The sequence below is a fragment of the Plectropomus leopardus genome, chromosome 11, assembly GCF_026936395.1.
Source record: "Plectropomus leopardus strain MGB_pleo_1.0 chromosome 11, ASM2693639v1, whole genome shotgun sequence".
Lineage (NCBI taxonomy): Eukaryota > Metazoa > Chordata > Actinopteri > Perciformes > Serranidae > Plectropomus > Plectropomus leopardus.
The window spans coordinates 16,910,132-16,933,173 of record NC_142186.1 but is presented as its reverse complement, the minus strand read 5'-3'; the positions used below and the strand labels follow the sequence as shown (position 1 = coordinate 16,933,173).

Genomic DNA, 23,042 nt, shown 5'->3' with positions numbered 1-23,042 from the left:
GCAGCTTGTGTTTAATAGCTAATTTCGCCATCACTGACAAGACTGACTTTGGGACAGTACGGATAGGAAAAGTACTCGCTGCAGGAAGCCAATATGCCAGACAGACAGACTGATTTGTTTATCCTTTTACTGAGTTACAATCTTAACATTTTATTCGTCTCCTCTTCAATCTCACAGTCCGCTCGCCTCTGTTGTGAATACCTGTTACTTTGGTTCCATTCATAAAAACTGAAGTTAAAGGGTAATTAAACAATACATCACACAAGTTTCACCTTAAAAGCAGGTCAGACTTGTGGTCACCCAGCAATCACTGATGTCAAACAATCATTTTCTATTTGACAGATGATTGAAATTGACTTTGTGATATCACTGTTTGGTGTGCGGCCAGAAGTGCTTCAAAGCTTTACCTCACAGATAGCAGCGTAGCAGCTGTCCTGTGATTAGCTGTTCATTTTCTTTTGAAGCACTGTGCTGCATGCAAAGGCCCTGTGATAGACAGTGACGGTTTGATAGCCAGCCTCTGACAACTTCCCTCAGAACTAATAATATGTTATTATAAATTCATGCATAACACTGCCTGTGCAGATGCAGTTGTGTGTGAGGGGTCATGAGTGGCAGCTGATGAAATACTCGATAAAAAGGACTTTCATCGTAGTGCAGCTGTCAGCTTCATGCCGATGCCTGTCCTGTTGTTGGACTTGAACAGTGTTTTGCAACATCCTGTTGGGTTTACTGCAAATTAAACTATAATATAGCTGAACAGATTCTGTCCCAAATACTCCCTAGTTTAAATAAATTGCTACTCTGTGCCTTGAATACTAGTGTGCAAAATGGTTGCCGTGCATCAAGCAGGTGTAATTACAGGTGTTAGTTTGACATACGCTGCGCTCCTTTGGTTAAATGAAGTAATTTGCTGAGCAATCCATCGTTCATCTGTCATTCGGGGCTAACAACGTTAGAGACTGAGATGCGCACTCGTGTTGGAAGCCTTCGATGCGTCTGTTGGCCCCCTGTAATTAAATCCACAGCTTTTAATGTTCACAAACGACAACAAAATGAGTGATGAATGGCCCGCGTAATGGCATCTTGATCCAATTGGGATTCCTGAATCTGCAGCTAAACGTGTCAGCCTGGCCATGTTTTAACACCAGCTTGGATCATGCAGGGCACTGGCTGCAACATCAGCACTTGTGCAACTGTTTCAAAGGTGGATCTCTGAGCTTGTGTAATGACATATGAGAGGACACCTTGCAGCAGCTGACTAATGTCCAACAGCTCATAATCAAATATACAGCTAATGCTTTTAACTCTCACATCTGGACCAACATCACTTTTCTTGTGCTGCATTCAGATGCCTCCCACAAGCATTCAAACCTTTGAAACTGAAGCAAAATGCTTTGTTTTCTTTCAAAGACAAAAAGCAAAGAGACCTTGGCAAAAAATGTCCAGCAAATTGCAAGAAATTAGTAATTTTTTAGAAAAGTATTTTAAAAAAGCAAAGGGAAAATGTCCAAAGACCTATATTTATTGTTATTATAATTATATATTTTAAATGACTTTTACAGAATTATTTTTAAGCCATTTTTTTTCAGGTCATTGCATTTTTTAAAAACTTAACCATTTTGTTTGTTTTTTTTATGGCTAATTTTTTTCGATAATTTTCTTGTTCCTGTTACTATTTTCTTGCTAATTTATGGGGTCATTTCTCCTTAAGTTGCTCATTGCCTTCTTCCTACATTTTTGAAAGAACGCAAGCTAATTTGCCCAGGTTTCAAAGGGTTAAATATGTTGTACAGGACTGTGACATGCAAATATTTGTCCATGTGAAAGTCACACTGGGTAAATATAGCTTACACAACCTTGTACATAAAATCCATGAGGTAGTTTCTGTTTTCCAACAAACATGGCCAGCTGTGGTTAGAGGGAGAAAATGTTAAGCTCATCAAATGCAAATGCAATGCACACAACATGACAAGCCATCTAATTTATGGAGAAATATGCTTTGCACTTGTCAGGAGGAGGTGTGAAGGCAATGCTTACCTGTCTGTCCTTTGTGAATATATGGCTAACCTCAGCTGTGAAACAGCAGTTAATATGACAAAAACATTCTTTGTTTCAGTAAAGGTTATGCATAGTTGTATTAATTAGACCTCAGATGGCTGATAAGGTTTTAAAGCGTGAGAATGTCTGTATCATTGTTAACACAGACGTGGCAAATTACAGGGGTTACTTTTAAAGCACAAGGGCATGTAGCTGACTTAAATAATGAGTATTTTCTCAACCTGTTGTCAGATTGATAATCCTGTACCTCTGCCGCTGGGTTCATGGTGACAGCTTTTAGGAGCTGCTGGTCAGCGTGTATTAAGAAATGTCTCATTAAAATTAAGCTATGAAGCATGAAAAGGCAGAGAAATAGATCAGAATCTTGTTCCTCAGTAGTGTAGTGGAGGATACATGCAGGTATACACAATACAACCATGTTTTTTTTGGCTGTTCATCAGTGTGCATCAGTCAAAAAAGACATTGGAATATATAGGAGAGAATACCTACGTCCTCTGCGGTACTCTACCATCTACTCAGTATTACACCCACTTAATCAACTATCAGTACACCACTATTGTCCCTGTCTCAAAAGTCACTTTGAGGGATATTGCACTGACTTGTGGAGACTTACCCTAACTCTTAACATGCCTAACTCCGACTCTTACCCAAACTCATACTCTAACGATGACAAAAATGCCTCAATACTAAAATCCATTCTGAAGTTTTTGTCCACAAAATTTGTCCCACAAAATTTAAATGTGTGAAAAGACTCTTTGTCCCTATTTGTGATTAATGCAAGTGCACACACACATACACTGAGGCTGCACATTAAGGCTTGTATACTTGCTAGACCCTCATCACCCGAATGCATTCCCTGGTCTAGACCTGATGCTGTGTGGAACTGTGGAGTCATGGAGATTGAAGACAGCAAACCGGATATCTTTAGAGGATGAATACAGGATGGTTAAGTAGTTGTGCCCAGCAAAATATACCAATTTTGGTAACAGTAGGCGGCACAGCTGTTTGAAGATAAACTATTGAAGCTTTTCCTATCCTCCATGATGGAATTTGCAATGGGATGTTTGTTTGCTCCCTCACACTACTCGTGGCGAAAACACGGGCAATTACTGTACAAGTAAAGTAAAATTAAAACAATAAAGATAAAATGATCTTATGTATTATATTTTATTCCATTCTTTGCAAACAATATGGCATCACCATTGCAACACATCATCATGCATGGTTTGTGCAAACATCCTGCCATTCCTTTGGACTGTTAGTTTATTTTTCACATGCTGTCCAGCAGGTGTTTCCTGCCTGCCGTCTGCTGATTCCATGTGAACGCAGCATTATCCATCACAACCACATGCCTAACCGCAAGGGCATAGTTTTTATTTCAACATTGTGGGGGGCACATATGAGGCAGGGGTTTTGGGAGTCCTCCTCAAGAAAATTTCAGGAGGACTAACGAGACCAATGTCTTCGATCCTGGTGAATATTTATGCCAGATCCAGCACATTCGCCACCCAATAGGCAAAGACCCCCTGCCCCCACACCAAATATCCTAAATGTATTCATTGCATTTTTTTCAGAAATCTTTTAGACCATATTTGTTGAAATCATTGAAACCAACACAAGCAAAAAAGGTTTGTCAATACAAAATAATAATAAATAGAAATAATGAAAGAAAGCTGTAGCCCCTATGTGCAAATTTGCGAATTTCATTTTTTTCCCTGTACTGCACCCCAAATGTTTTTACCTTTTCATTTTACTTTCTTTCTTATTTTCTCTTAATTTTTTTAGTTATTGTATATATATATTTTTTTTTTGCTTTTTGATCTTATTTGATAGGAATTAATTGTGAAAGGGGGAGAGAGCGGGAATGACTAGAGCAAACGACCACAGGTTGGAGTTGAACTAGTAGCTGCTATAGTAAGGACGTAGCTTTTGTACATGGGGCACCCGCTCTATCAGGTAAGCTGCTTGGCAACCCCATTTTGCATATGTTAATGCTCTCCACATACACTCTGCTCCACCACACCCATCACTGCTCTTACATTTTCTGACTGTGATGTTCGCTCACTGATAAGGTGAACTGCATTGTCAGGACTAGAGGTGGCATAGTGAGATCCTCCACAACCCCAAACATAACATAAATATAAACATAATAACTCTGATTTTCACCTTAAAGTCCAGTTTAAAACCTCAAACAGCACATTTAAGTAAGGGCATGCAAAAATGTCCACTTTTTTCATAAAGTCCTCACTCTTAACGTCTAAAACTCCTGTCGGTCCCCACAAAGATACACATGTTAGAGCCCACACACACTCAGTCTGGGGCTCTGCTTGGCCGACGTTTGAATACCACTGTGTCGCTGCTGCTTCCGGCCGCTTGGAGGCGCCCGGCTCATACTTTATATAAGCGAAGAAGTGGAGGCTGGGGAGGAAAGTGGGCTTGAGAAAGAAATCTCTCTCCTGAACTGTTTACCCTGACGTCAGTTTGCAGAACTAGCTCTGCCCTGTCTCCTTCAGTGTCTCTGAAACTCCTCTCAGTGAGAATTTGGGGAGTAGATGGGCTCGGCTCTACTACTCGCGCGCCCGGATCTCGCGGAGTCAATGAAATGATTTCTTCTGCACATTTAAAGTGGACTAAAACAGCTACACGATGAACACCTGCGCCTTTCTGCTCATTTTGACTGTTCAGATCTACGCCGATGGCATCGAGGGGCCAACAGGTAAGAAGCGTGTTCATGTCTGTCCCCCTGGACGCAGTTGGGAAGTTTTTACATGCGGATGAAACTCCACTGAAAGCAGAAGCGGAGGGAGTCTGGTGTAGGTGCCAACTTTGTGCCCCCTTTTCCAAACACGTTTATCTGCCTCGTACTCCTGCTTCCCACGATTTACTAATGGCACAATGTTAATCCTCCCAGCAGGAAATGAAAAGAAATTCTTTAATTACTTTGCGAACTTTTCTGAGTGCCAGACTCCTGGAAAAAATGTTGGTTATTTTGGACGACTGCGTCTGGTTGCTGTGGGGAAATCTCCCGTTTCCCAAAACAGCACTATCTTCTGCGCTACGCTGCTTCTGCTTTTTTTTTTTTTTTGCTCCTGCTCAGGCTTATTTAAAGGCGCCAGGTAGCCTTAAAGGTGTGATCCAAAGTTAGAAACCAGTTCATTCCCGAGCGACAATTTTCTCCTTATAACGGAATTAACGATACTCCCACGACCTTTAGGCAATTGTGTCGACAGTTGTGAATATGAATCCTAATCTAGACAGCCTGAACCAATCTGTGACGATATCCAGAGACCAAAACCTGGACATGCTCCATACAGACGTTGGGTACTTGGATACAGAGTCCCTTAAAGTTTGCATCTTAATGAGGATTGTGGCATTGAATCCAGTTTTCATATTGATAACTCAAGATGAAGCCTAAGATGAACCTAAGGAAAAGGCAAGAGTCACTCTCCAGTCTGCTGTTTTTTTTTCTCCTGTTGCCATGAGCTGCCTCTGGTCTTTTGGGTTGTCTATCTGATCAGCTTTGTGTCCTCAAAGATGAGGAAAATCACATATTTTCATGTTAAAATTCCTCTTTTCTGTTTTGTGTTTGTCTGCTTGAGCTGGTGAGAGTGGTGTTTTTCACGATTAAGGCTCAAAATAATGCAATATCGTTGATTACATTTTTTAGACAAACTCTTTTTTTTTTTAAAAAAACTCATTTTCATTATCCAAAAGGACAAATAAGTCATTTCAATTTTTAAAATCAGCCACATATCAGAGAGATTGAAAGAGAGAGGCAGGGTGGTAAAAATAAATATGTTTCATAGGAATGACACACGACACAAGCCCTTTCATAATCACTCACATTCATGTTTTCAAAATCTGCTTTTTTACCCTGAACTCTATTCATCATTTATGCAATATAATTACAGCACTGTATTTTTGGATAGCGTTTTGTCCAAAGGCTAAAAGGACTTGGGCCTGTTTGAGTCTCTTTGTCTCCCTGACACGCCACACACACACACACACACACACACACACACACACACACACACACACACACACACACATATATGCATAATTTTACCCATAAAACCAGGGCAATCAGGCAGCAATACTGATAACATTTACACTGCAGGCTGCTTCAGCACTGTATAGGAGTGCGACACGGTGTTTGTCATAGCAGGTTGGAGTAAAAAAAACCTGATTATGTTAAGATCATTTGACTTGGTTCATTGGAATTTGGATAATAGTTGTATTTTTTTTACTGGCAGCGCTTCTGTTTTGGGAGAAATGCTCGCTCTTGTTTGCATAAGTCATTGTAAAAAAAAAATAAAATAAAGCAACAACAACAACACAAGCATGCAAGCAGAATGTGTATTGTCAAGAGCTGAATGGAGCAGATCATTAAGAGGAATGGGCTGAGACATATGAAGGATTAAATCACACACAGGTAATTAAAAGAGCTGAATGGAACAGTAACGCTTCACTACGGCTGTCAATAGAAATTTACATGGTGTCGTTTTTTTAGTTTGTTAACTGGGGTGTTGCAAGCCTCGCCATACGCGCTGTTACCCTCTCATTAGCTGCTAATAGTTAACGCTGCTAGTTTTTGTGGCTTCTGATCCCCTCGGCCTGACTCCCTTCATGCTTCTCCACCTGCCCACATCCTATAGGAGGAAATTAAAGGGCATTAATGCAGCCTCGACTCCCACAATCTTCAGAGAGTCTCCTCTGATTAACACTTACTGCTGTGATTGTGCGAAAGACCACACCTTGACCTTGAATGCTTAATAACAGTTAAGACTCAGCCCTCCGTTGGGGATTTCTCGCCTTTTTCACTCGATGTAATCCATATTTTTCTTTCTTGCTTATGCCGCTGTCTGTCCAGGCTGTCAGTTCTGGGGAAGTGAAATTATTAGAGGCTATGAAATATAGAGGCTCTCTGCTGCACTGGGCTGACTGTAGTGAGGCTGATAAGAAGAAAGAAATATCACATTCACATCACATTTCCTCAGACACAAAGATGTAATGAACATAAAAATCCAGATTCCGGGTGTATTTCTATGTGTTGTTTTATTTTAAATGCTGTAAAACCCAATGTGACACTTTCACTCCTCTGTTGTCACTTATGGGAATTGAATGAATGTTCACTTACCATCTGTCTCCTCTATTAGCAGCAAATGTTGTCAGCTGAGTGGTGTAATTATCCCGTGTCTCATGACTCATTTCCCGGTTTGATCTAAAGTTAAGGCAGAATATCCTTTTTGCTTATTTCAGTGGGTAAGATAACACTTGGATCCAGATGAAAAGGGCTGTGAAGCCCAGACTGTCTGGTTAAAGTATGGCATGGAATGAATAATGCTTTAGGCTTCAGGTTTAGAGCGCATAACTGTCAGCAGCATCGCTGGAAAACGTAACGTAGGACCACCAGCATATATGAGTGTAAAGGAATGAGAGCTGCCAGGATAATTTGATCATTAATTGTCTTTTTTTTTTTAGAAAAAATGTCATACATTTGCATTAACATGAACATTTGTTGCTTTTATTTGTCATATATGAGAGCAGACTAAACATCATTGGATTTTGGACTATTTCTCAGACAAGATCTCACATTGGGCATTTTTCACTATTTTTTTTTGACATTTTCTAGACAAAACCTGTCCAGATATACAGGCATTAATCATGGATGGATGACTGAACGGGCCTACCAGGCACAGACTCATGGAGCACAAGTGAACTACTGACCAGGAAGAGAGTAAAAATGACCACAAAGAGACACAAAAAGACCACAAAAAAGTACAAAGGAACTGCAAAAAGAATCAAAATTACAATAATAATGGACAAAACAATCAAAAAGACACACAAAATGACTATAAAGATACAAAATGACCACAAGGAGACACAAAATGACTACAGAGCAACACAAAACACCTACAAAGAGACACAAAGCAACTAAAAGGGGCACAAAATCACTACAATGAGACATAAAATGATCACAAGTAGATGGAAAATGAGTACAAAGAGGCCCAAAACAGCTACAAGGAGACAAAATGACGACAAGGAGTCACAAAATGACTCCAAATAGACACAAAACGACCTCAAGTAGACATAAAATGACCACAAGGACAGGGAAGATGACTACAAAGAGACACAAAACTGCAACACGATCGGGAAAATGACTAAAGAGAAACAGAACGACTCCAGAGAAACAAAACAACAACAAGGAAATGGAAAATGAGTCCAAAAGTCCATTGTCTCATCATGCGCCCTTGGCATCAACAGGTGCACTGTTACACACATTATTTCAGTTTGCTTGCTGAACCAATTTAAATGACATGCATTTACATTTTGGTTCTTGTGAGTTCACTATAGGCTCGCTGTGTAGTCATATAAAAGAGCCTGAGATGCAGTTGTGAATTATTGTAGGGAAAATGAATGTAACCACCATGTAGAAAATGTTGCCCGGCACCACAGTGTTGCAGCATATCCACAAAGTGGAAGTGTTCCCTGCAGGAGCCAGGCCACCATCTGTGGATAGAGGGTGAGGGGCGGCAAGGATTGGGCCTAAATCAGACTCCTAAAAAGACTGGTTGATTTCCATCTTTGCGGGATCACGGGCAGTAATTCAGAGAGCAGATGGAAAACTTTGTAACAAGAACTGGGGGGACTAGAGTGGAGGGAAAAGGGGGGGAGGAGAGAGAAGCCGAGAAGGACAGAGGGATTTATTCAGATACATTGTCAGGGTGTTTTGTTTTTCGGCGGAGGCCGCAGCAGGACTTTTGCTGGGCTCTTGTGTCCGTTTTGCCTTCAGCACTTGAGTGAGTGATTAAACAGGGTGCTGATGAGAGGAGTCCTCTGCTCTGCAGCGTGCCTCTTCCAGTTTCTCTCTCTGATCTATTGTAATGTGGGGCTGTGTGGAGGAGTGCCAGCCCCCGATTGGCTCACATACTCATCTCACAAGACTGGAAGATGAAACACATTCATCGAGTGTATGTGTTCAAAGAATCCTGCTTAATGCCAAGCGCCGTGATTGGTACGCTTTAACACGGGAAGCAAGTGCTATGTTTTGGAGATATGTTAAAATTTTCCAATCGGCAACCCAGCAGCTGGGGATTGCTGATATGAGACCTGAGACTAGCTAAATGAAGTATTTCATGCTGAAAAGATGTTCTTTTTTGAATAATACTGGGATGGCTATACACAAATACTAGTTGTCACTACATAACCAAAGAGAACAGAGAGGCATTTGCTTTTGCTCAAAAACCTACAACTACCAGAATGCACTGTGTCACACCGGACCAATAAACACTTCTTTAACCACAGGAAACCGTATTAAGGCCGATTGTTAACTAACAATCCTGAATTACTGTTAAACAATGAGCTAAAATGTATTTCTGAAAACCTTTTGGAAATGGGCAAGTTTGATTTCAGTTTTTCAGCCTCGGTTTAAAGGGAACAGTACGGCGCCAACTTCCTGTTCACAAATATTACAGCCAAACAGGACACTAGCATATGTTTCTGAAGACATTTTTGGTGAAAATAGAAAATACATTAACAGAATCTGGGCTTCTTTTGATCAGTAGAGTTCAAGCTGAATGTGGTCTGAGTTTGAGACCTCTACAATCAAAACTGTGATTGAGGGCATATGATAATGCTAAAGTACAATCTGTAGTTTGAGCAACAGCCCTAGTGCAACTCAAAGATTGGAGTTTACCACATACCACTTACACTTTTATGATGCAAAGCTGGTTGACAATTGACAAAGTATCCCTGTAATTGCCTTATCATAAAACGCACGCTGTGACACAAACAAAATAACATTACCATAGCCATCATGGTTAGTCTTTCCGTTGTTCCAACAGTCCTCAAATCTGGTTTGAGTAAACAAAACAAACAAAAAGAACGGTATTATTGTGTCAGTGGTAAAAAAATATATAAATGCTAGTTTTACACAGTGTTTTTCCTTTTGTGCTTTTTTTTGCAGCGCCTCTCGCTTATTCTATGAAAATTAAAAAAGGCAACGTACTTTAGCCAAGATATTTGTTAAACTGCCTAAGCTTAATGTGTGCCCAATCAGGAGCCTCCTCTGTCTCAAGCTGCTCTCATTTCTCATGCATGCATCTCACCTCAGTGTGTGCTGTGCTGAGCGTGCAGACATTTCTTTATGCTAGACTGCAGCTCACACATATTTTGTGATGGCTGTGCTTAATTAATCCTGCTGATAATTTTGCTGTACTTGTTGTAATTATCACGTTTCTGTTCTGTTTCAGTCCCAGATTTTTCTTTTTTTTTCTTTTTCCTTTTTTTGGTTGAAGGCTCTGTGAGTTGTGGCCTACTCAGGCGGAGGATTGTTTGCTCTTCAGAAAGGTCAATTGCAGGTTGGGAGTCATGTTTCTGGAGCTGAGAAAGAGCAGGTTGAGAAGAGGGCAGTGCCCAAAAGCAGGATCCCTTCTGCTGTGTGTCTCCTCCGCCATCATGTCTGGCCTTTTCTGCAGCCCAACCAGGAGCTCTGAATGGAACCACTCGTTGTTATTGTTATTAATTAGAAACATGCACTCTGCGTCGTAAGCTATGAATGTTTTAGCATATTGATGGCAATGCAGCTTAAGAATGGATGTGTGTGCCTTGCTTTTACATTTGTGTGTGTATGCATTTGTTAATGAGCATCCAGGTTCATTAGCGTGTTTGCCTGTAAGACACGGAAGTCTTGCCATGGAAGGAAGGTCCCACCGTACCAAGCGACGCAGCCCTGACACTGATGCTAGCAGGGCCTGGAGCTGCAAGCGCTCCTCTGAACTCTTCAGGGTAACTGTGAGACCTTCCAGCTCTCTGGAAAAGATGCCAAGACTGAGAGATTTACAGTCAGAGGTCTGCCTTGGCCTGCCTCCTCCTTTCCACTTCGCAGCGACAGCCAGAGTGCAGGCTTCCCAGCTCCCTCAGCCAGGTGTTATTAATGTTGTATTGATCTGTCAAACTCCGGCAAGTCCATTTTACTTAAATTTGATCAAAGTGGCATCCCGTCTGTAGCCTGTGAGTTTGATGTAGGAGTGTGAATTAGCCAGCCAGCACAGGACTTGCATGACGTAATACATGGAGTCGGGTTTGCAGCAGAGAAATTTAGCGGCATTGTGTAGAGCAAAGGACAGGGAAAAGTAGAAATCCTCTCAAACATGAAAGAGTGGGCCTCATTTCCATAAGAAGGCTGTATATATTACAAATAAGCTACAAAATATCCTCTTGATGTACTGGTCTAAAATGACAGGACCATTATACTCATTATCACTTAAAAGCATATGTTTTACTTGAATAATGGACAGGGACATTTATCATTCAGCGCAGATGGGCCGGTGTTTATAGCCTGGGTATAGAGGGGAGTGAGACTGCGAGCACAAGCGCAGATGTGTAATTATCCAACAAAGAAATAAGCAGGGCTGTGAGTTGCAGCCCCTGTGTTTTCTTCCCCGAGGTAGCGAACTCCAGACTGCAAAAACTGGGTCTGGAAGACTGATGCTGCGAGTGCTGCTCCTTATCGCCGACCCAGAGGAAAGAAAAGCCTCCCGAGCAGTTTATATTTAGCCCACTGGCCGTGTTTCAGTTCTTTACCTTTCTCCTATGTCAACAAATTCTCAGACAGATTCTTCCGGCCCTCTGGTGTTTGTGTATGCAGTGTTGTAGTGAATGCTCAGGTCACTGGAGTCAGGGTTCAGGATCAGGCCAGGATTGCAGAGTGGAGATGTGACCTGTTGTTAAGCTGCCTGTAGGCCTGAAACCCCCCAGTGAAATCTGAACCGCTGACACTCCGCTAAAAGTCAAAACAGTCTCTTCTGGACATTTTTTCTCCCTGGTGGTGTAATGGATGCAGGCTTTAGTTGCCTTTGTGCCATGATACCGGCTCTCTAAGGGGAAGTGGTATTTCTGGTTTGACCGGTTCCTTTGGGCAAAGAAATATCCTCTCAGAGACCCAGCCATGAACCTGAACACTCATCACCCTGATGTGTCTCACACTTATTAGACTGACACCTTTTCACATAAACTTTATTAGGACAGTGGAAATTGAAGAGCATTAAAGTGTAACAGAGCATGGATGATGGCAAATGTGCCGATTTAAAAGAGCGTAGTGTTTGAGGTCTTCACAGCATGAGATCTAAGTAAAACGGAGCTCTTTTTTTTTTTTTTTTTTAAAAAGCCATATCTGCTCAGTCACACAGCGTCTAGCTTGCAGTGCTCATCCCTGCTTGCTGTTGAATTGAAGGCGTTTGTCTCTCTTTTCCCGTGCAGCACAGTTGCATGGCACAGTGGTGACACTCAGCTGTGACAGCTGCTGCTGCTGGTGGGTTATGGGTAGGTCATGGCAGCTGTGGTAGCACAGGTGCCAGCTGGCAGAATATCAGTCAATGGACTGGACCTGTTGAGCACATACTATAACATGTATGAAGCACTTTATTAGTTTTTTTTTACAAGAAGCAATACTTTTGGGCTTTTTGCCTTTAATTGACAGGACAGTTATACATGAAAGGGAGAGACATGCAGCAAACCTTCCCTGACTGAGGTTGGAATTGAACCTGCAGCCACTGTGGCAAGGTCGTAACTTTTGTACACGGGGCGCCTGCTCTACCAGGTGAGCTGCTGGGCAGCCTGAAGCACTTGATTTTTCCTTCTTATTTAATACTACACTTACACAGGTAGCCTTGCTGAGATCAGAATTTCTTTTTCTATAGAGACTGATGTACAAAAATAACATACAGTTCAAACACACACACACACACACACACACAATATACATATTCACACTTAAAGCCCTATTCACAGGGGGCCAGTATTACCTGGGGACCTTGTGTGATTAAGATATTACTCCATCCCGTCTGTGTTTCATGCGGCACATTCGCACAAGATAAACAGTCTGCATTTTACCTGAATTCACTGCCATTTTACTGGATTTGCTCTTTCTCAAAAACCTAAATACAACTCCAAATCACTGAGATGCTGAGAGGCACAAAATCTAGGTCGTTTTTGGCCGTATAGAGCCTTCAAAATAAACAACATACAATGACGCTCCATTCTGCTTATTAAGGACCACTCCACCTTTTCATATAAGATGCAGGGTTGAGAGAAAATGTATCCCTTGTTATAAAGAACAGCGCAGTGTGAGTCAAGAGGCTTTAAGGTGGATAGAAAAGCATACATATCACAAAAGTCAAGTGCAGACTGTAGGTTGCCCAACAGTCTTTTATTAAGAAGAGTGCGATGTTGACTTACCTCGTTCTTGGCTGGAGGACATTAAAGTAGTTTTCAAGGAGTTCGTCTGGAAGTCCATGAAATCTTTCGCTGATGTGAAAACACCGAATTCGTCCAAACTTGAATTGCATGGTTTTCACCAGAGCGACGTGAATGAATGTTGCATGCAGTTTCATCACAGTTTCATGTGATGAAATTAACATAGTAGTCTGGAACTTTTTGTAAGAAAAAAACATTGTAATTTGTGTTTATTTTGCAGCATGCATATAATCCTTATTCTCCTCAGGACCGCGGGGGCTTTGCATTGGCATCTTATTTAAATGTAAATAGAGACAGTGGATATGCAGAGTATGGTGGCATGTTATGATATACTAGTAGCACTCCGGCTTCTGACCACCAGTCGGGTTGAAAAGCTTTTGTCAATTGACGTTAGTAAAAAGAGTTCGGGAACTCGGGCTGGGCTTTGACGCTTTGTTCTGTTCCAGGTGTTGAAGTGAGACAGAGCAAAAGCAGAGCCTATTGATTTCTCAAACACAGCCTGTCACAGTCAGCTTATTGTCTTCTTCCTCTTAAAACTCTCCTTTCGATCCTACATGACCTCCCGTCACAATCCTCCTCACTTTGACATGCTGCTATTTCAGCAGTTGCTCAGGGGATTTCGAGTACCTTTTTTCATAAAAAAAAACCCCTATCTTCTTCCCTCTCTGGCTGTTACACTTTATCGCTGTTAGACATTTAAGGGGCAAGCAGTTCACAGTTGTCTCCTCTTTACCATTCCCCTCGTGTCATGATAGACGGTATGCACAATTCTGGTCACTCATTAGCAGCTGATTCATTGAAAACAGTGTCTATTATTCATTTCTTTTGACAAGGTGGTATAATTGCTTGAGGGCAAAGAGATGAATCTCTATTTGTTGCCCAGTGTATTTAGACAGCGTGTGAGTCAGTCCTGCAGGGACACTAATGAAGAGAGATAGCTCCTGACCAAGGAAGTATGTGCCCTTTATCTTCAGATCGCCGTGCTATTATTGTGTTGCTCAGAAACAGGTACAAAGCAATTCCTCATAATGCCTGCATGCGTACTTTGATGTTTAGGTGCGTGTGTGTGTGTGTGTGTGTGTGTGTGTGTGCGCGTGTGTGTGTGTGTGTTTATACAGACCCAGAGACGTGAGCTTCCTCTTACCTTAGTGCCAGGTGAGGTAGTCTTGACAAACCTTTCTTCAGGGCACGCTTCACAGCCCCGCGGGGCCCTCTAGGGTCCTCCTCCTGGTGATTGCTGAGCTGCCTGGCGTTCCTGAGAGACAGCTCGTCAAACAGTTTGAAAGACCTTTGTTTGTTCCTGCGCTGGCCGCTCGACTTGGCCCGCCAGCTAAGGGGAGGCTGGGAATGGGGAGGTGATTGCCCCGAGAGATGAAGGGCTTGTGAGTGGGAACTGAAGTGGGCAGCAATATGACCCAGAGCCCCGTTTGAGGAGGCTTTCATGTCTCCCTCTACAGTCAGGCGAAGACCATGTCCACACTAATGTGGATACGTTTGAAAATGCATCTGTTCTTGGCCTGCCGCCCGTGCTAAGCTGCCACTGACAGTTTGACCTTTTTGAAAACGCTTCCCATGGACGATTCTTAAAACACTGGTCTCACATTGTGATGTGAAACAGGGGGAAAGGGAGCTTTTCAGAAACGCTGACACCACCATTGTGATGTGATCTACTGTAAAGCTGCTCGCCTGAGGGGGCTGCGCGTGCCCAGTGGAGGAGAATTCAACGCTCCTCTATTGTTTTTGGCATTTTGATTAGAATGGCAAACTTTTTGAGAGCAGCCTGGAAAGGCTTAATGTGGACGGAAAGCTTTCATGCCATTTTCAAATAGCGTGGACTTTCTGCAGCCAAAGGCAGTGCACCGTTTGCGTGTCTCACATTAGCTCAAAGCCAGAAATATGCAAGAATGTCCAGGGAGCCCACGGGGTGTCGTTAACAAAGAGCTTAATTCAAAACCACAAACAGAAGATTATAATAATTGCTCGGCCCTTGTGTGTGTGTGTGTGTGTGTGTGTGTGTGTGTGTGTGTGTGTGTGTTTGTGTGCGTATGTGTGTGTGGGTGTTTGACTGTGTGTTTGTATGCATGCTGGCGGGTTCTTAGGTGTGTGTTTTGTATATATGGAAGGGGCAGATTGGTGATTGTTCCCACCTGATTATATGTAAATATTTGCTGAACTCCTTTGGCCATTTTGAACTTCCATAAATCACAGCCATGTGGTTTATTATGGAGCTTTTGTTTGCTTTATTCCTCTACGGTGTAAAAATGCTAATGAAAAAAATTAGCATACTGTGCTTAGGACATGTTCCTCTGATGATAAATACTTTGCACTGCAAAGATCGAAAAGTCGGGCTCTGCTATAGAAACATGCTTTGGGCAATTCTGTGTTTGGAGAGTGGTTAGAGTACACAGTGTGTCAGAGACCTCAGAGCAGGTTGGCCCTGGCCTTTGTCTGTCTGGACAGCCAGGGTAATTAAGAATCAGCTTAAAGCCAGGATTATGGCTGCAAGTAGGCTGATCACAGGGGACAGGAGAAAAGGCATTAGGAGAGTGGTGGTTAATATGGGTATTACTCTGCTTAGTAGTAGTATCATGTGACAATAAGACAGCCGACAATGGAACCCTGTTGATGCCGAGATCCCTCGCTCGGCGCTAATAGGCTTTACTGCAGATAGCTTTGTTTACCCACAGTGTGCAGCACTCCACCTTCCTGCTTTATCGTCCTTCCTCACACATTCAAACCTTTTTTCTTTCTAATTTGTCTCAACCTAATTAGAAAATGGTAATATTTTGCTGTACACCTCCCTGAGGTATTTTAGCAGTGTTGAGACGTATTTGCCTTACACCAGCACCTTTGAAATGAAACATGCATGATTGTTCATCTCTCTTGTGAATGCATACACAAACACACACACACACACACACACACACACAGTGTTTTGAGATATTTTTGTGCAATGTAATTAATGTTCTCATTAATGTGTGAACAAGCTGTAAGGCAGAACTAAAAGCCTGATACTTTAGGAAACATGCTCGCTGAAATGGATAGCCTGTGTTTGGCATGTGAAGCAGAGAACGGTTAGATAGCTTCTTTCTTGTCCGTCCAGGCTTTTTATTGTGATCTGCCTGCAGAGGTAACCCGATGCTTGAAGCCTCTGCACCACATGTGAGGCCATTTGTTGCCCTTTAGAAAGGATATGGAACCAGGCCAGTGTGAATAATAACAACGTAGGGAGCGGGTTTATCCAGACACCAAAAGGTTACATCAAATGGCCCACCTAATTTGCTGCATTACTCTTATTTGCAACAAACCTGTGCATTTATTTCTGGTATCAGCTCGAAGAAAACATTCCTGCAGGTGGATAGTTGGCAGAATTATCAGCACACGACGTGACACAGCAATGCTTTGTTTTGACCTTGTTGAGAGGGAGCAGGGAATTGTTTTCCACAGTCTTTAAGAGCTAATCCCATCAGAGGGACTGCGCAGCATGGAGGGCTAACTCAGTCACGTCTGACGTAGCGCTGCCAGAACAAGAGGCAGACAGGAATGTGTTTGTCTGACTAACTTGGCTTCATTTACTCCTGACTGGAACAGCAGAGGAGGAAAACTCCTCCCAGACAACTTGACTTCTTAATTCCTTTCTCAGAGCCAGGATGAGGAGTGAGCGTCTGATTCTGTGTCGGTGAGAGCAGGAGAAAACTTCTGACTGGGACTCAGTAGTGGTTTGTGGAGATGCAGTGACGGCTCAGTTTATCATTATAACAGATGAATTAACTAGGTTTTACCTCTCAGAGGAGAGTTCCTCACCTCACTGGTTGTCTCTTGGCTTGGTTAGGCACATGTGCTCCTGGAGGACAGGCTCATTCAGTGCTTAGGCCATGGAACTGAGGATTTATCCCAGACCAGTGAGTCCCTGTGGCGCCACAAACTCCTGCTGAAGGATTTAAGATTGGACTGTCCGTCCGTCTGTTATTTTCTCCAGAGATTGGGGAGTAAGATTTTTCTTTAGTTCCAATAAATGCTTGTGTCTGCACCTGCGGTTGATACCATCTGGTTAAAATGAATGGTGGCAGAAGCGTGGGTGAAAGGTGAAATTCAGGAGTTATTGAGAAGAAAATGTGTTTTTCATTAGTGGTGACAGTATTGCATGCTCTTACTTAACTTCTGTATTAAATAGAAATGGAAATCTTTGTATCAAGCCCCTCTTTACAGAGGGGTTTTTAAGTGGCAGCTAATAGCTCATTATAATAATATCTTTATTTATGAAGCATGTTTCAAAACAGAGTTACAGAATGCTTTACAAGGCAGCAAAATAAAGCAAACTAGTCTTAAAAATGAAAGAAAAGAAAACAGGCAAAAACAGTTTGTTTTATTGAAAAGGAGAGAATAAAAGACTGTTCAGGAAAACTTAAAACTCAAGTAAAATCACAAAAAAGCTCTGATAAAAGTATGTCTTAAGAAGAGAGTTAAAAAAAGATCACTCACTCGGCCGATCTGATTTCCTTGGGCGGATCGTTCCAGAGCCTTGGGGCTGAAAATGCTCTGGCCCTTTTGGTTTTCAGCCGGGCCTCTGGAACTGACAAAAGACCTCTGCCTGGGGATCTCAAAGTACGTCATGCACAGACATCACACATACAGGATTGAGAGAAAAGGAATCTTAAAGTAAAATCTTAAAATCTATTCTGAAACATACTGGGAACCAGTATCAAAAGGCTAAAACTTGGAGTGATGTGATCATGTCTCTCAGTTCCAGTAAATGGTTAATGGTTAAAATTGCTTTGAAGATCAGTTATGAACCATTAACACCCACAATATTGTTGGTGCCAAGTTGTCAAGATCCCCCATGGCTACTTATTTTGCAGTTAAATAATGTCAGTAAGGCTTTACTAAAGGGTTTTTAATTTTAATAAGTTGTTAATAGATGGATTTTGGTCCAGCATCTCTTCTCCACAAAGTCAAAGGCCAAACAATTCACTCGAGGGGATTTCCTGAATGAATTTCAGAGCTAAAAAGACAAATCAAGCACACGGCTAGAAAAGGATAAATGCAGAGGAGGATATGTGAAGCGAGGATACAGCGCGAGTGTGACACACAGCTCGTGGATCCACGTAGTCCCAACGTAGTGAAAGCTGAATACACAGACAGATGGATATATAAGAGGATATCATTATCTCACATTTCCATAAAAAGCCATGAATCTGCTTAGAAATACTAGAAAAAAGACGCTATTTAATAACTGCATTACTCGCCTGAGAATCGCCACATTTTTTTCAGTATCAAAGTAATGCAGCGATAGTCGTCTGTATTCTGCTAACAGAAACTACTAATAGCTAATTATGCATGCTTTTTTAAGCAAGGTTATTTATTAAAATTCTGTCATTACAAAAGAGGATTCAAACATGCATCAATACAATTGAAATAACTTGACCATCATCTTTTTTTAACAGACCTTACTGCTATTTACTCATCCCACCCTCTACCCCTTTCCCAGAACATAAAGCGGAAAGTTTCAAATTAAGACGATCCAAATGGGACCTGGAGGTAAAGTAGACATAGGAGTAAAATAACAGACCAAAAAAATAGTACTGTCATACTGTTAAAATAATCAGTGTGTGAATCTTCCATAATTGAAGTAAAAGGTTGCCATGGTGAGGTAAAATTGGTAATTGGTAATAATAAATATTGTGTCTTAATAAGGTTTCGCTGCTTAAACATGAAGCTAAAACAATACCTAAAGGTATGCCAGGGCTAAAACACAAAAATTAAAGCTGAGGTAGCAACGGTAGATTCAGACGAATATTTAGGCCAATTTTAGTGACTGTAGACACAGTTGTATCACAGTAGTTAATCACCATATGTTTGCTTTTCTTGAAGGCTTTTATTTTGAAGCAGCTCTATAAAGTGTTGAGTCTGAATTACCGGAAGACAAACATGGAAAGCATCTGCTTTCTCACAGCTGTTGTCTGCTGCTCTCGTTATTCTAAACTTAGTCACTCTGATGCATTGTACTCCACTTTTTTGTCTTGGTCATAAAATGTAGCATTGTGTTTATATTGACATAAAAATGACAGAGGCTGTGAAACCATTAAAATAGCTGGGACATTGCCTCCAACATTCCCCTATATTGAACTTTCACACCCTTCCCAGTGTCAAGGTGCTTTTCAGTTCTTCATTTCCCTGTCTTCATTGCTCCATCCTCCTCATCTGGGCATTTCACCTGGCTCCGTGTTTCCCTCTCTATCTTTGTCCTTGTCCTCGCAGCCTTAGGGCTTCTTGGGATCTACAGTATGCTCAGTGTTTCAGGTTAGGGCTCAGTATTCTAGGCAGGGTGAGCATGAGCTCAAAGCAGACCTGTCTTTGAGTATGTGTGTCTGCCTGCCTCCCCAGGCACTCATTAAGCTGGTGTGTGAAGGTGTGTGTTTCCGGAGGCTGTGGGGGAAAACATGTGCGCATGTGGAGGTTAAAAGGCCCCCGACAGAGACATAATTTCCCAGCCTGGGGCGATGGGAGAAAGTAACTTCATTAGCCAGTTCCCGCTGTACAGATTAACTTGATTATACTAACCAAGTCTCAGTGGCGACAGTGGTGCAGAGTACAAATGTCACACCTGGAACAAAAATCTGTGCATCTTTTTTTTTTTTTTTTTTTAGGAGAAATGGTGTGTGCATATATATGTGTGTGTGTGTGTGTGTGTGTGTGTGTGTGTGTGTGCAGTTGCATGTGTGGGTTTGTGTGTGTGCAGTGAAGGGAGGGAGAGGAGGAGGGTCAATTGGTACACCTGGGACATTTGGCTGCTCTGTAATTTGCAAAGTGACTTATCTTCAGGTAATGAGCAGGTACCGACCGTCTAGGAACTCCTTTCTATAATTTGGTTGATGGAAGTCACACTCTTGCTTTAATGCATGCCTGCACACACACACACAGACACACACACACACACACACATTTAGCAGTTTTATTTAAGAAATCAGGCACACATTACCCTCTGTCTTACCTACTGTCAAGGATTGCAGCAGTATAAGGTTTTAATGGTATGATAATCACAACAATACCACAGTTCGACGGTATCACAGTATGCATTATTACACAGTTATTATTATTATTATTATTAGTAGTAGTAGTATTATTATCTGTAACAGTGATCCCTAAAGTAACTTGATTTAAAATGCTTTATCAGAATTGAAACTTGAAACCATTTTTCATAGAAGTATGTTTAAAAAGTAGGTTTGGACACTGAACTCTTCTTAAAACGCACTTTTAAGGGTACCAAATTCCTTCCTTGTCGAAGCTGATTGGATGTTTTGTACTGTTATGTCTGGTTTGACACCGCAATTTCCTGTTATCCAAGACAATTTTCTCCCAAGGGAGACAAATAAAGTAACCTTGACCTTGGCCAAATTATATCGGTTCTACTGGTATGAGTCAATGTATCTTCATACAACAGTTTCTACGATATCCTGCAAATTAGCTTATGCTTAATTTACATATACTCAATTGGCAAAGTTACCAAGGTTTAGGCAAGCAAACTTACTGTATTTGGTTCTAGGAAAACAAACATGGTGAGGATATATTTTAAAATGACCCCACGTCCATGCGATTCCGAACACTGGTCTCCTGAGGAAAGTCCCAGGCCAGAGTTGTGTGTTTTGTGACCCATTTGTCTCCCCAACCTCCCTCCTTACTGAACTGCATGGGGCTGCTTTCTTCTGTACTGTCTTTACTGCACATTGGTTACCTGATTGCAGCCTTCCAAATACATGAGTTATGCATGAAATACTGGCTTATGGTTACATGGTATATGTATGAATTTTTGCATTACCTTTTGAAGGAAAATTTGTAAACACTGCATGAGAACAGCCTGACTGAGTATACATTCATGTTAAATCAATCAGAGACAAGATAACAAAGCTTAGCTTACATTCAGAGAGGAGCTGAAAGCACTGCAAAGGGCCCTGAAGCTGAATTCAAAGCCAAAAATATCGGTGCAGCGCAGATAGTCTATTTTCTTTTATATATATATATATTTTTTAGATATAGCCTAATATTATTGCTGTTTGTGATTATGTTTTTTAAATTACATTTTCAAGCTCAATGTGAGACTAGAAAAGAAGAGCAGAGTAGATGAACTGTTTGTTGATTACAGCTTGTTCATCAATTACATTTATAAAAAGAATGAAGGGCCAAAAAAAGGCAGTGGTTGGCACTGGTACCTAATCTGACGAACCGGCACTGACGCTGGTATCAGTTCAAATGTGAACGCTATGAAACCCTTGTAAAATCTCTCCCTTTTTAAATCAAAATAAAGGTGAGATTCCCCGTCCTGCTGCATTTTTTTCACAATACCATAAATAAGAAAGATCTTTTTTTTTTATCCAGCGGTATACCATGAAACAGGTATACTGCTGCAACACACCCCCTGTCCTTTTTGGTTTTGTTTTAACAAGTCAGTTCAGTACCACGAAGCGTAACTATCAGTACGTTCCACTTGGACTGCGTCTACGGTATCGTCAACATATCTCTTACGGATTATATGCAAGAACATTTGCAGTCATGCATAGTCACGCACTCGCCCTTTCATTACTCTGAGGGCAAACAACATTAACCTCTTTTAACCTGAATTGATCCACAGCAGCTCTCGACTTTACTCTCCACATTAGCTGATGGGATTGGCGTGGGTTTACAGATATGTTAGTGCTTTGTGCCCCTTGAGGTGCACCTTGGGCAACAGAATTAGCAAGATAAGTTTGTATCACTCACAGGAAGCAGTGTATTGAAACAATCGCTTGCCATATCTTCACGGCCACTTTTGCAGCCCTTTCATTCTCTAAGACTTTATTGACCAGAAAATAGAGGAATTTTGTTTCCTTGGGCCCGTTAGATTAGAACTGTTAAAGCCTTCCTGCGTGTGTCAGATTAAACACTTTAAATCTCTTGAGGGAGTTGTCGTGAAGGCCACTTTCATGAATACTCTTGCTTCTTATCCTGTAATGCATTGTAATGGCTTTGTGTCTGCACATACCTGTTGAAACAGAACATTTCTTTCTCTGTGAATGTGCCTTTATTCTGCAAATTCTGCATTCTCCACACACACTCTGCTATAATATAACATTCATAAGCAAGCCTTTACTGCCAGGCCAAACTAAAAAGTATCCCTAAGCCTTCTGTTAGACTCCCAGTGAGGCTATTTTTCCTGACCTACAAATGCTTCAGAAAACACACACACACACACACACACACACACACACACACACACACACACACACACACACACACACGCCTGGCTTGTCAGCTCCCCAGTCATGTATCCTGGTCAAGGTGAGGAAGTGTGAGGGGGGCAGGTGAAGCTGGAGAGATGCAGACACATGGAGATGAGAGGAGGGAGCGAGGGATAGAAAACGCACCATCTCACACGTCCTGCCGACAGCCGCCCTGTTGTTGTCAGTCTCAAGCTGACAGGCCAGATTCTGTGGGATTGTGCCGAGCTGCCGCTTTGATGAAATGTTTTCAGGAAATGAGGAAAGCTGAGCTGACTGCAACCTCTGGCTCTAAAGAGACAAAACACGGCGCTCATGAAAATGAAGTTGTCCTGGCCATGATTGCCGGTAGAGTGTTCTGGGGCTAATTTTTCTCTCTACTCGGTCACTGCTCAGCGAAGACGCCAGTAAGAGATTTTGATGCTGCGGGGTAAATGAGCACATGGACACATATTATAATTTCAGGAAAATTAC

At 41.8% G+C, this 23,042-nt stretch overlaps 1 protein-coding gene across 3 annotated transcripts in view; it reads left to right on the top strand.

The window, feature by feature from the left end:
- Positions 1 to 4,481: 4,481 nt before the first annotated feature.
- The window catches only part of ptprub (protein tyrosine phosphatase receptor type Ub), a 191,324-nt gene continuing 172,763 nt past the window's right edge, over positions 4,482 to 23,042 (top strand). For 2 of the 3 annotated variants that reach the window (XM_042489528.2, XM_042489526.2), the window contains exon 1: positions 4,482 to 4,777. In XM_042489528.2, the coding sequence (XP_042345462.1) occupies positions 4,708 to 4,777 (70 nt within the window). In that variant the 5' untranslated portion in view covers positions 4,482 to 4,707. The remainder of the gene's footprint in view (positions 4,778 to 23,042) is intronic. The other variant, XM_042489527.2, reaches the window with a different exon arrangement.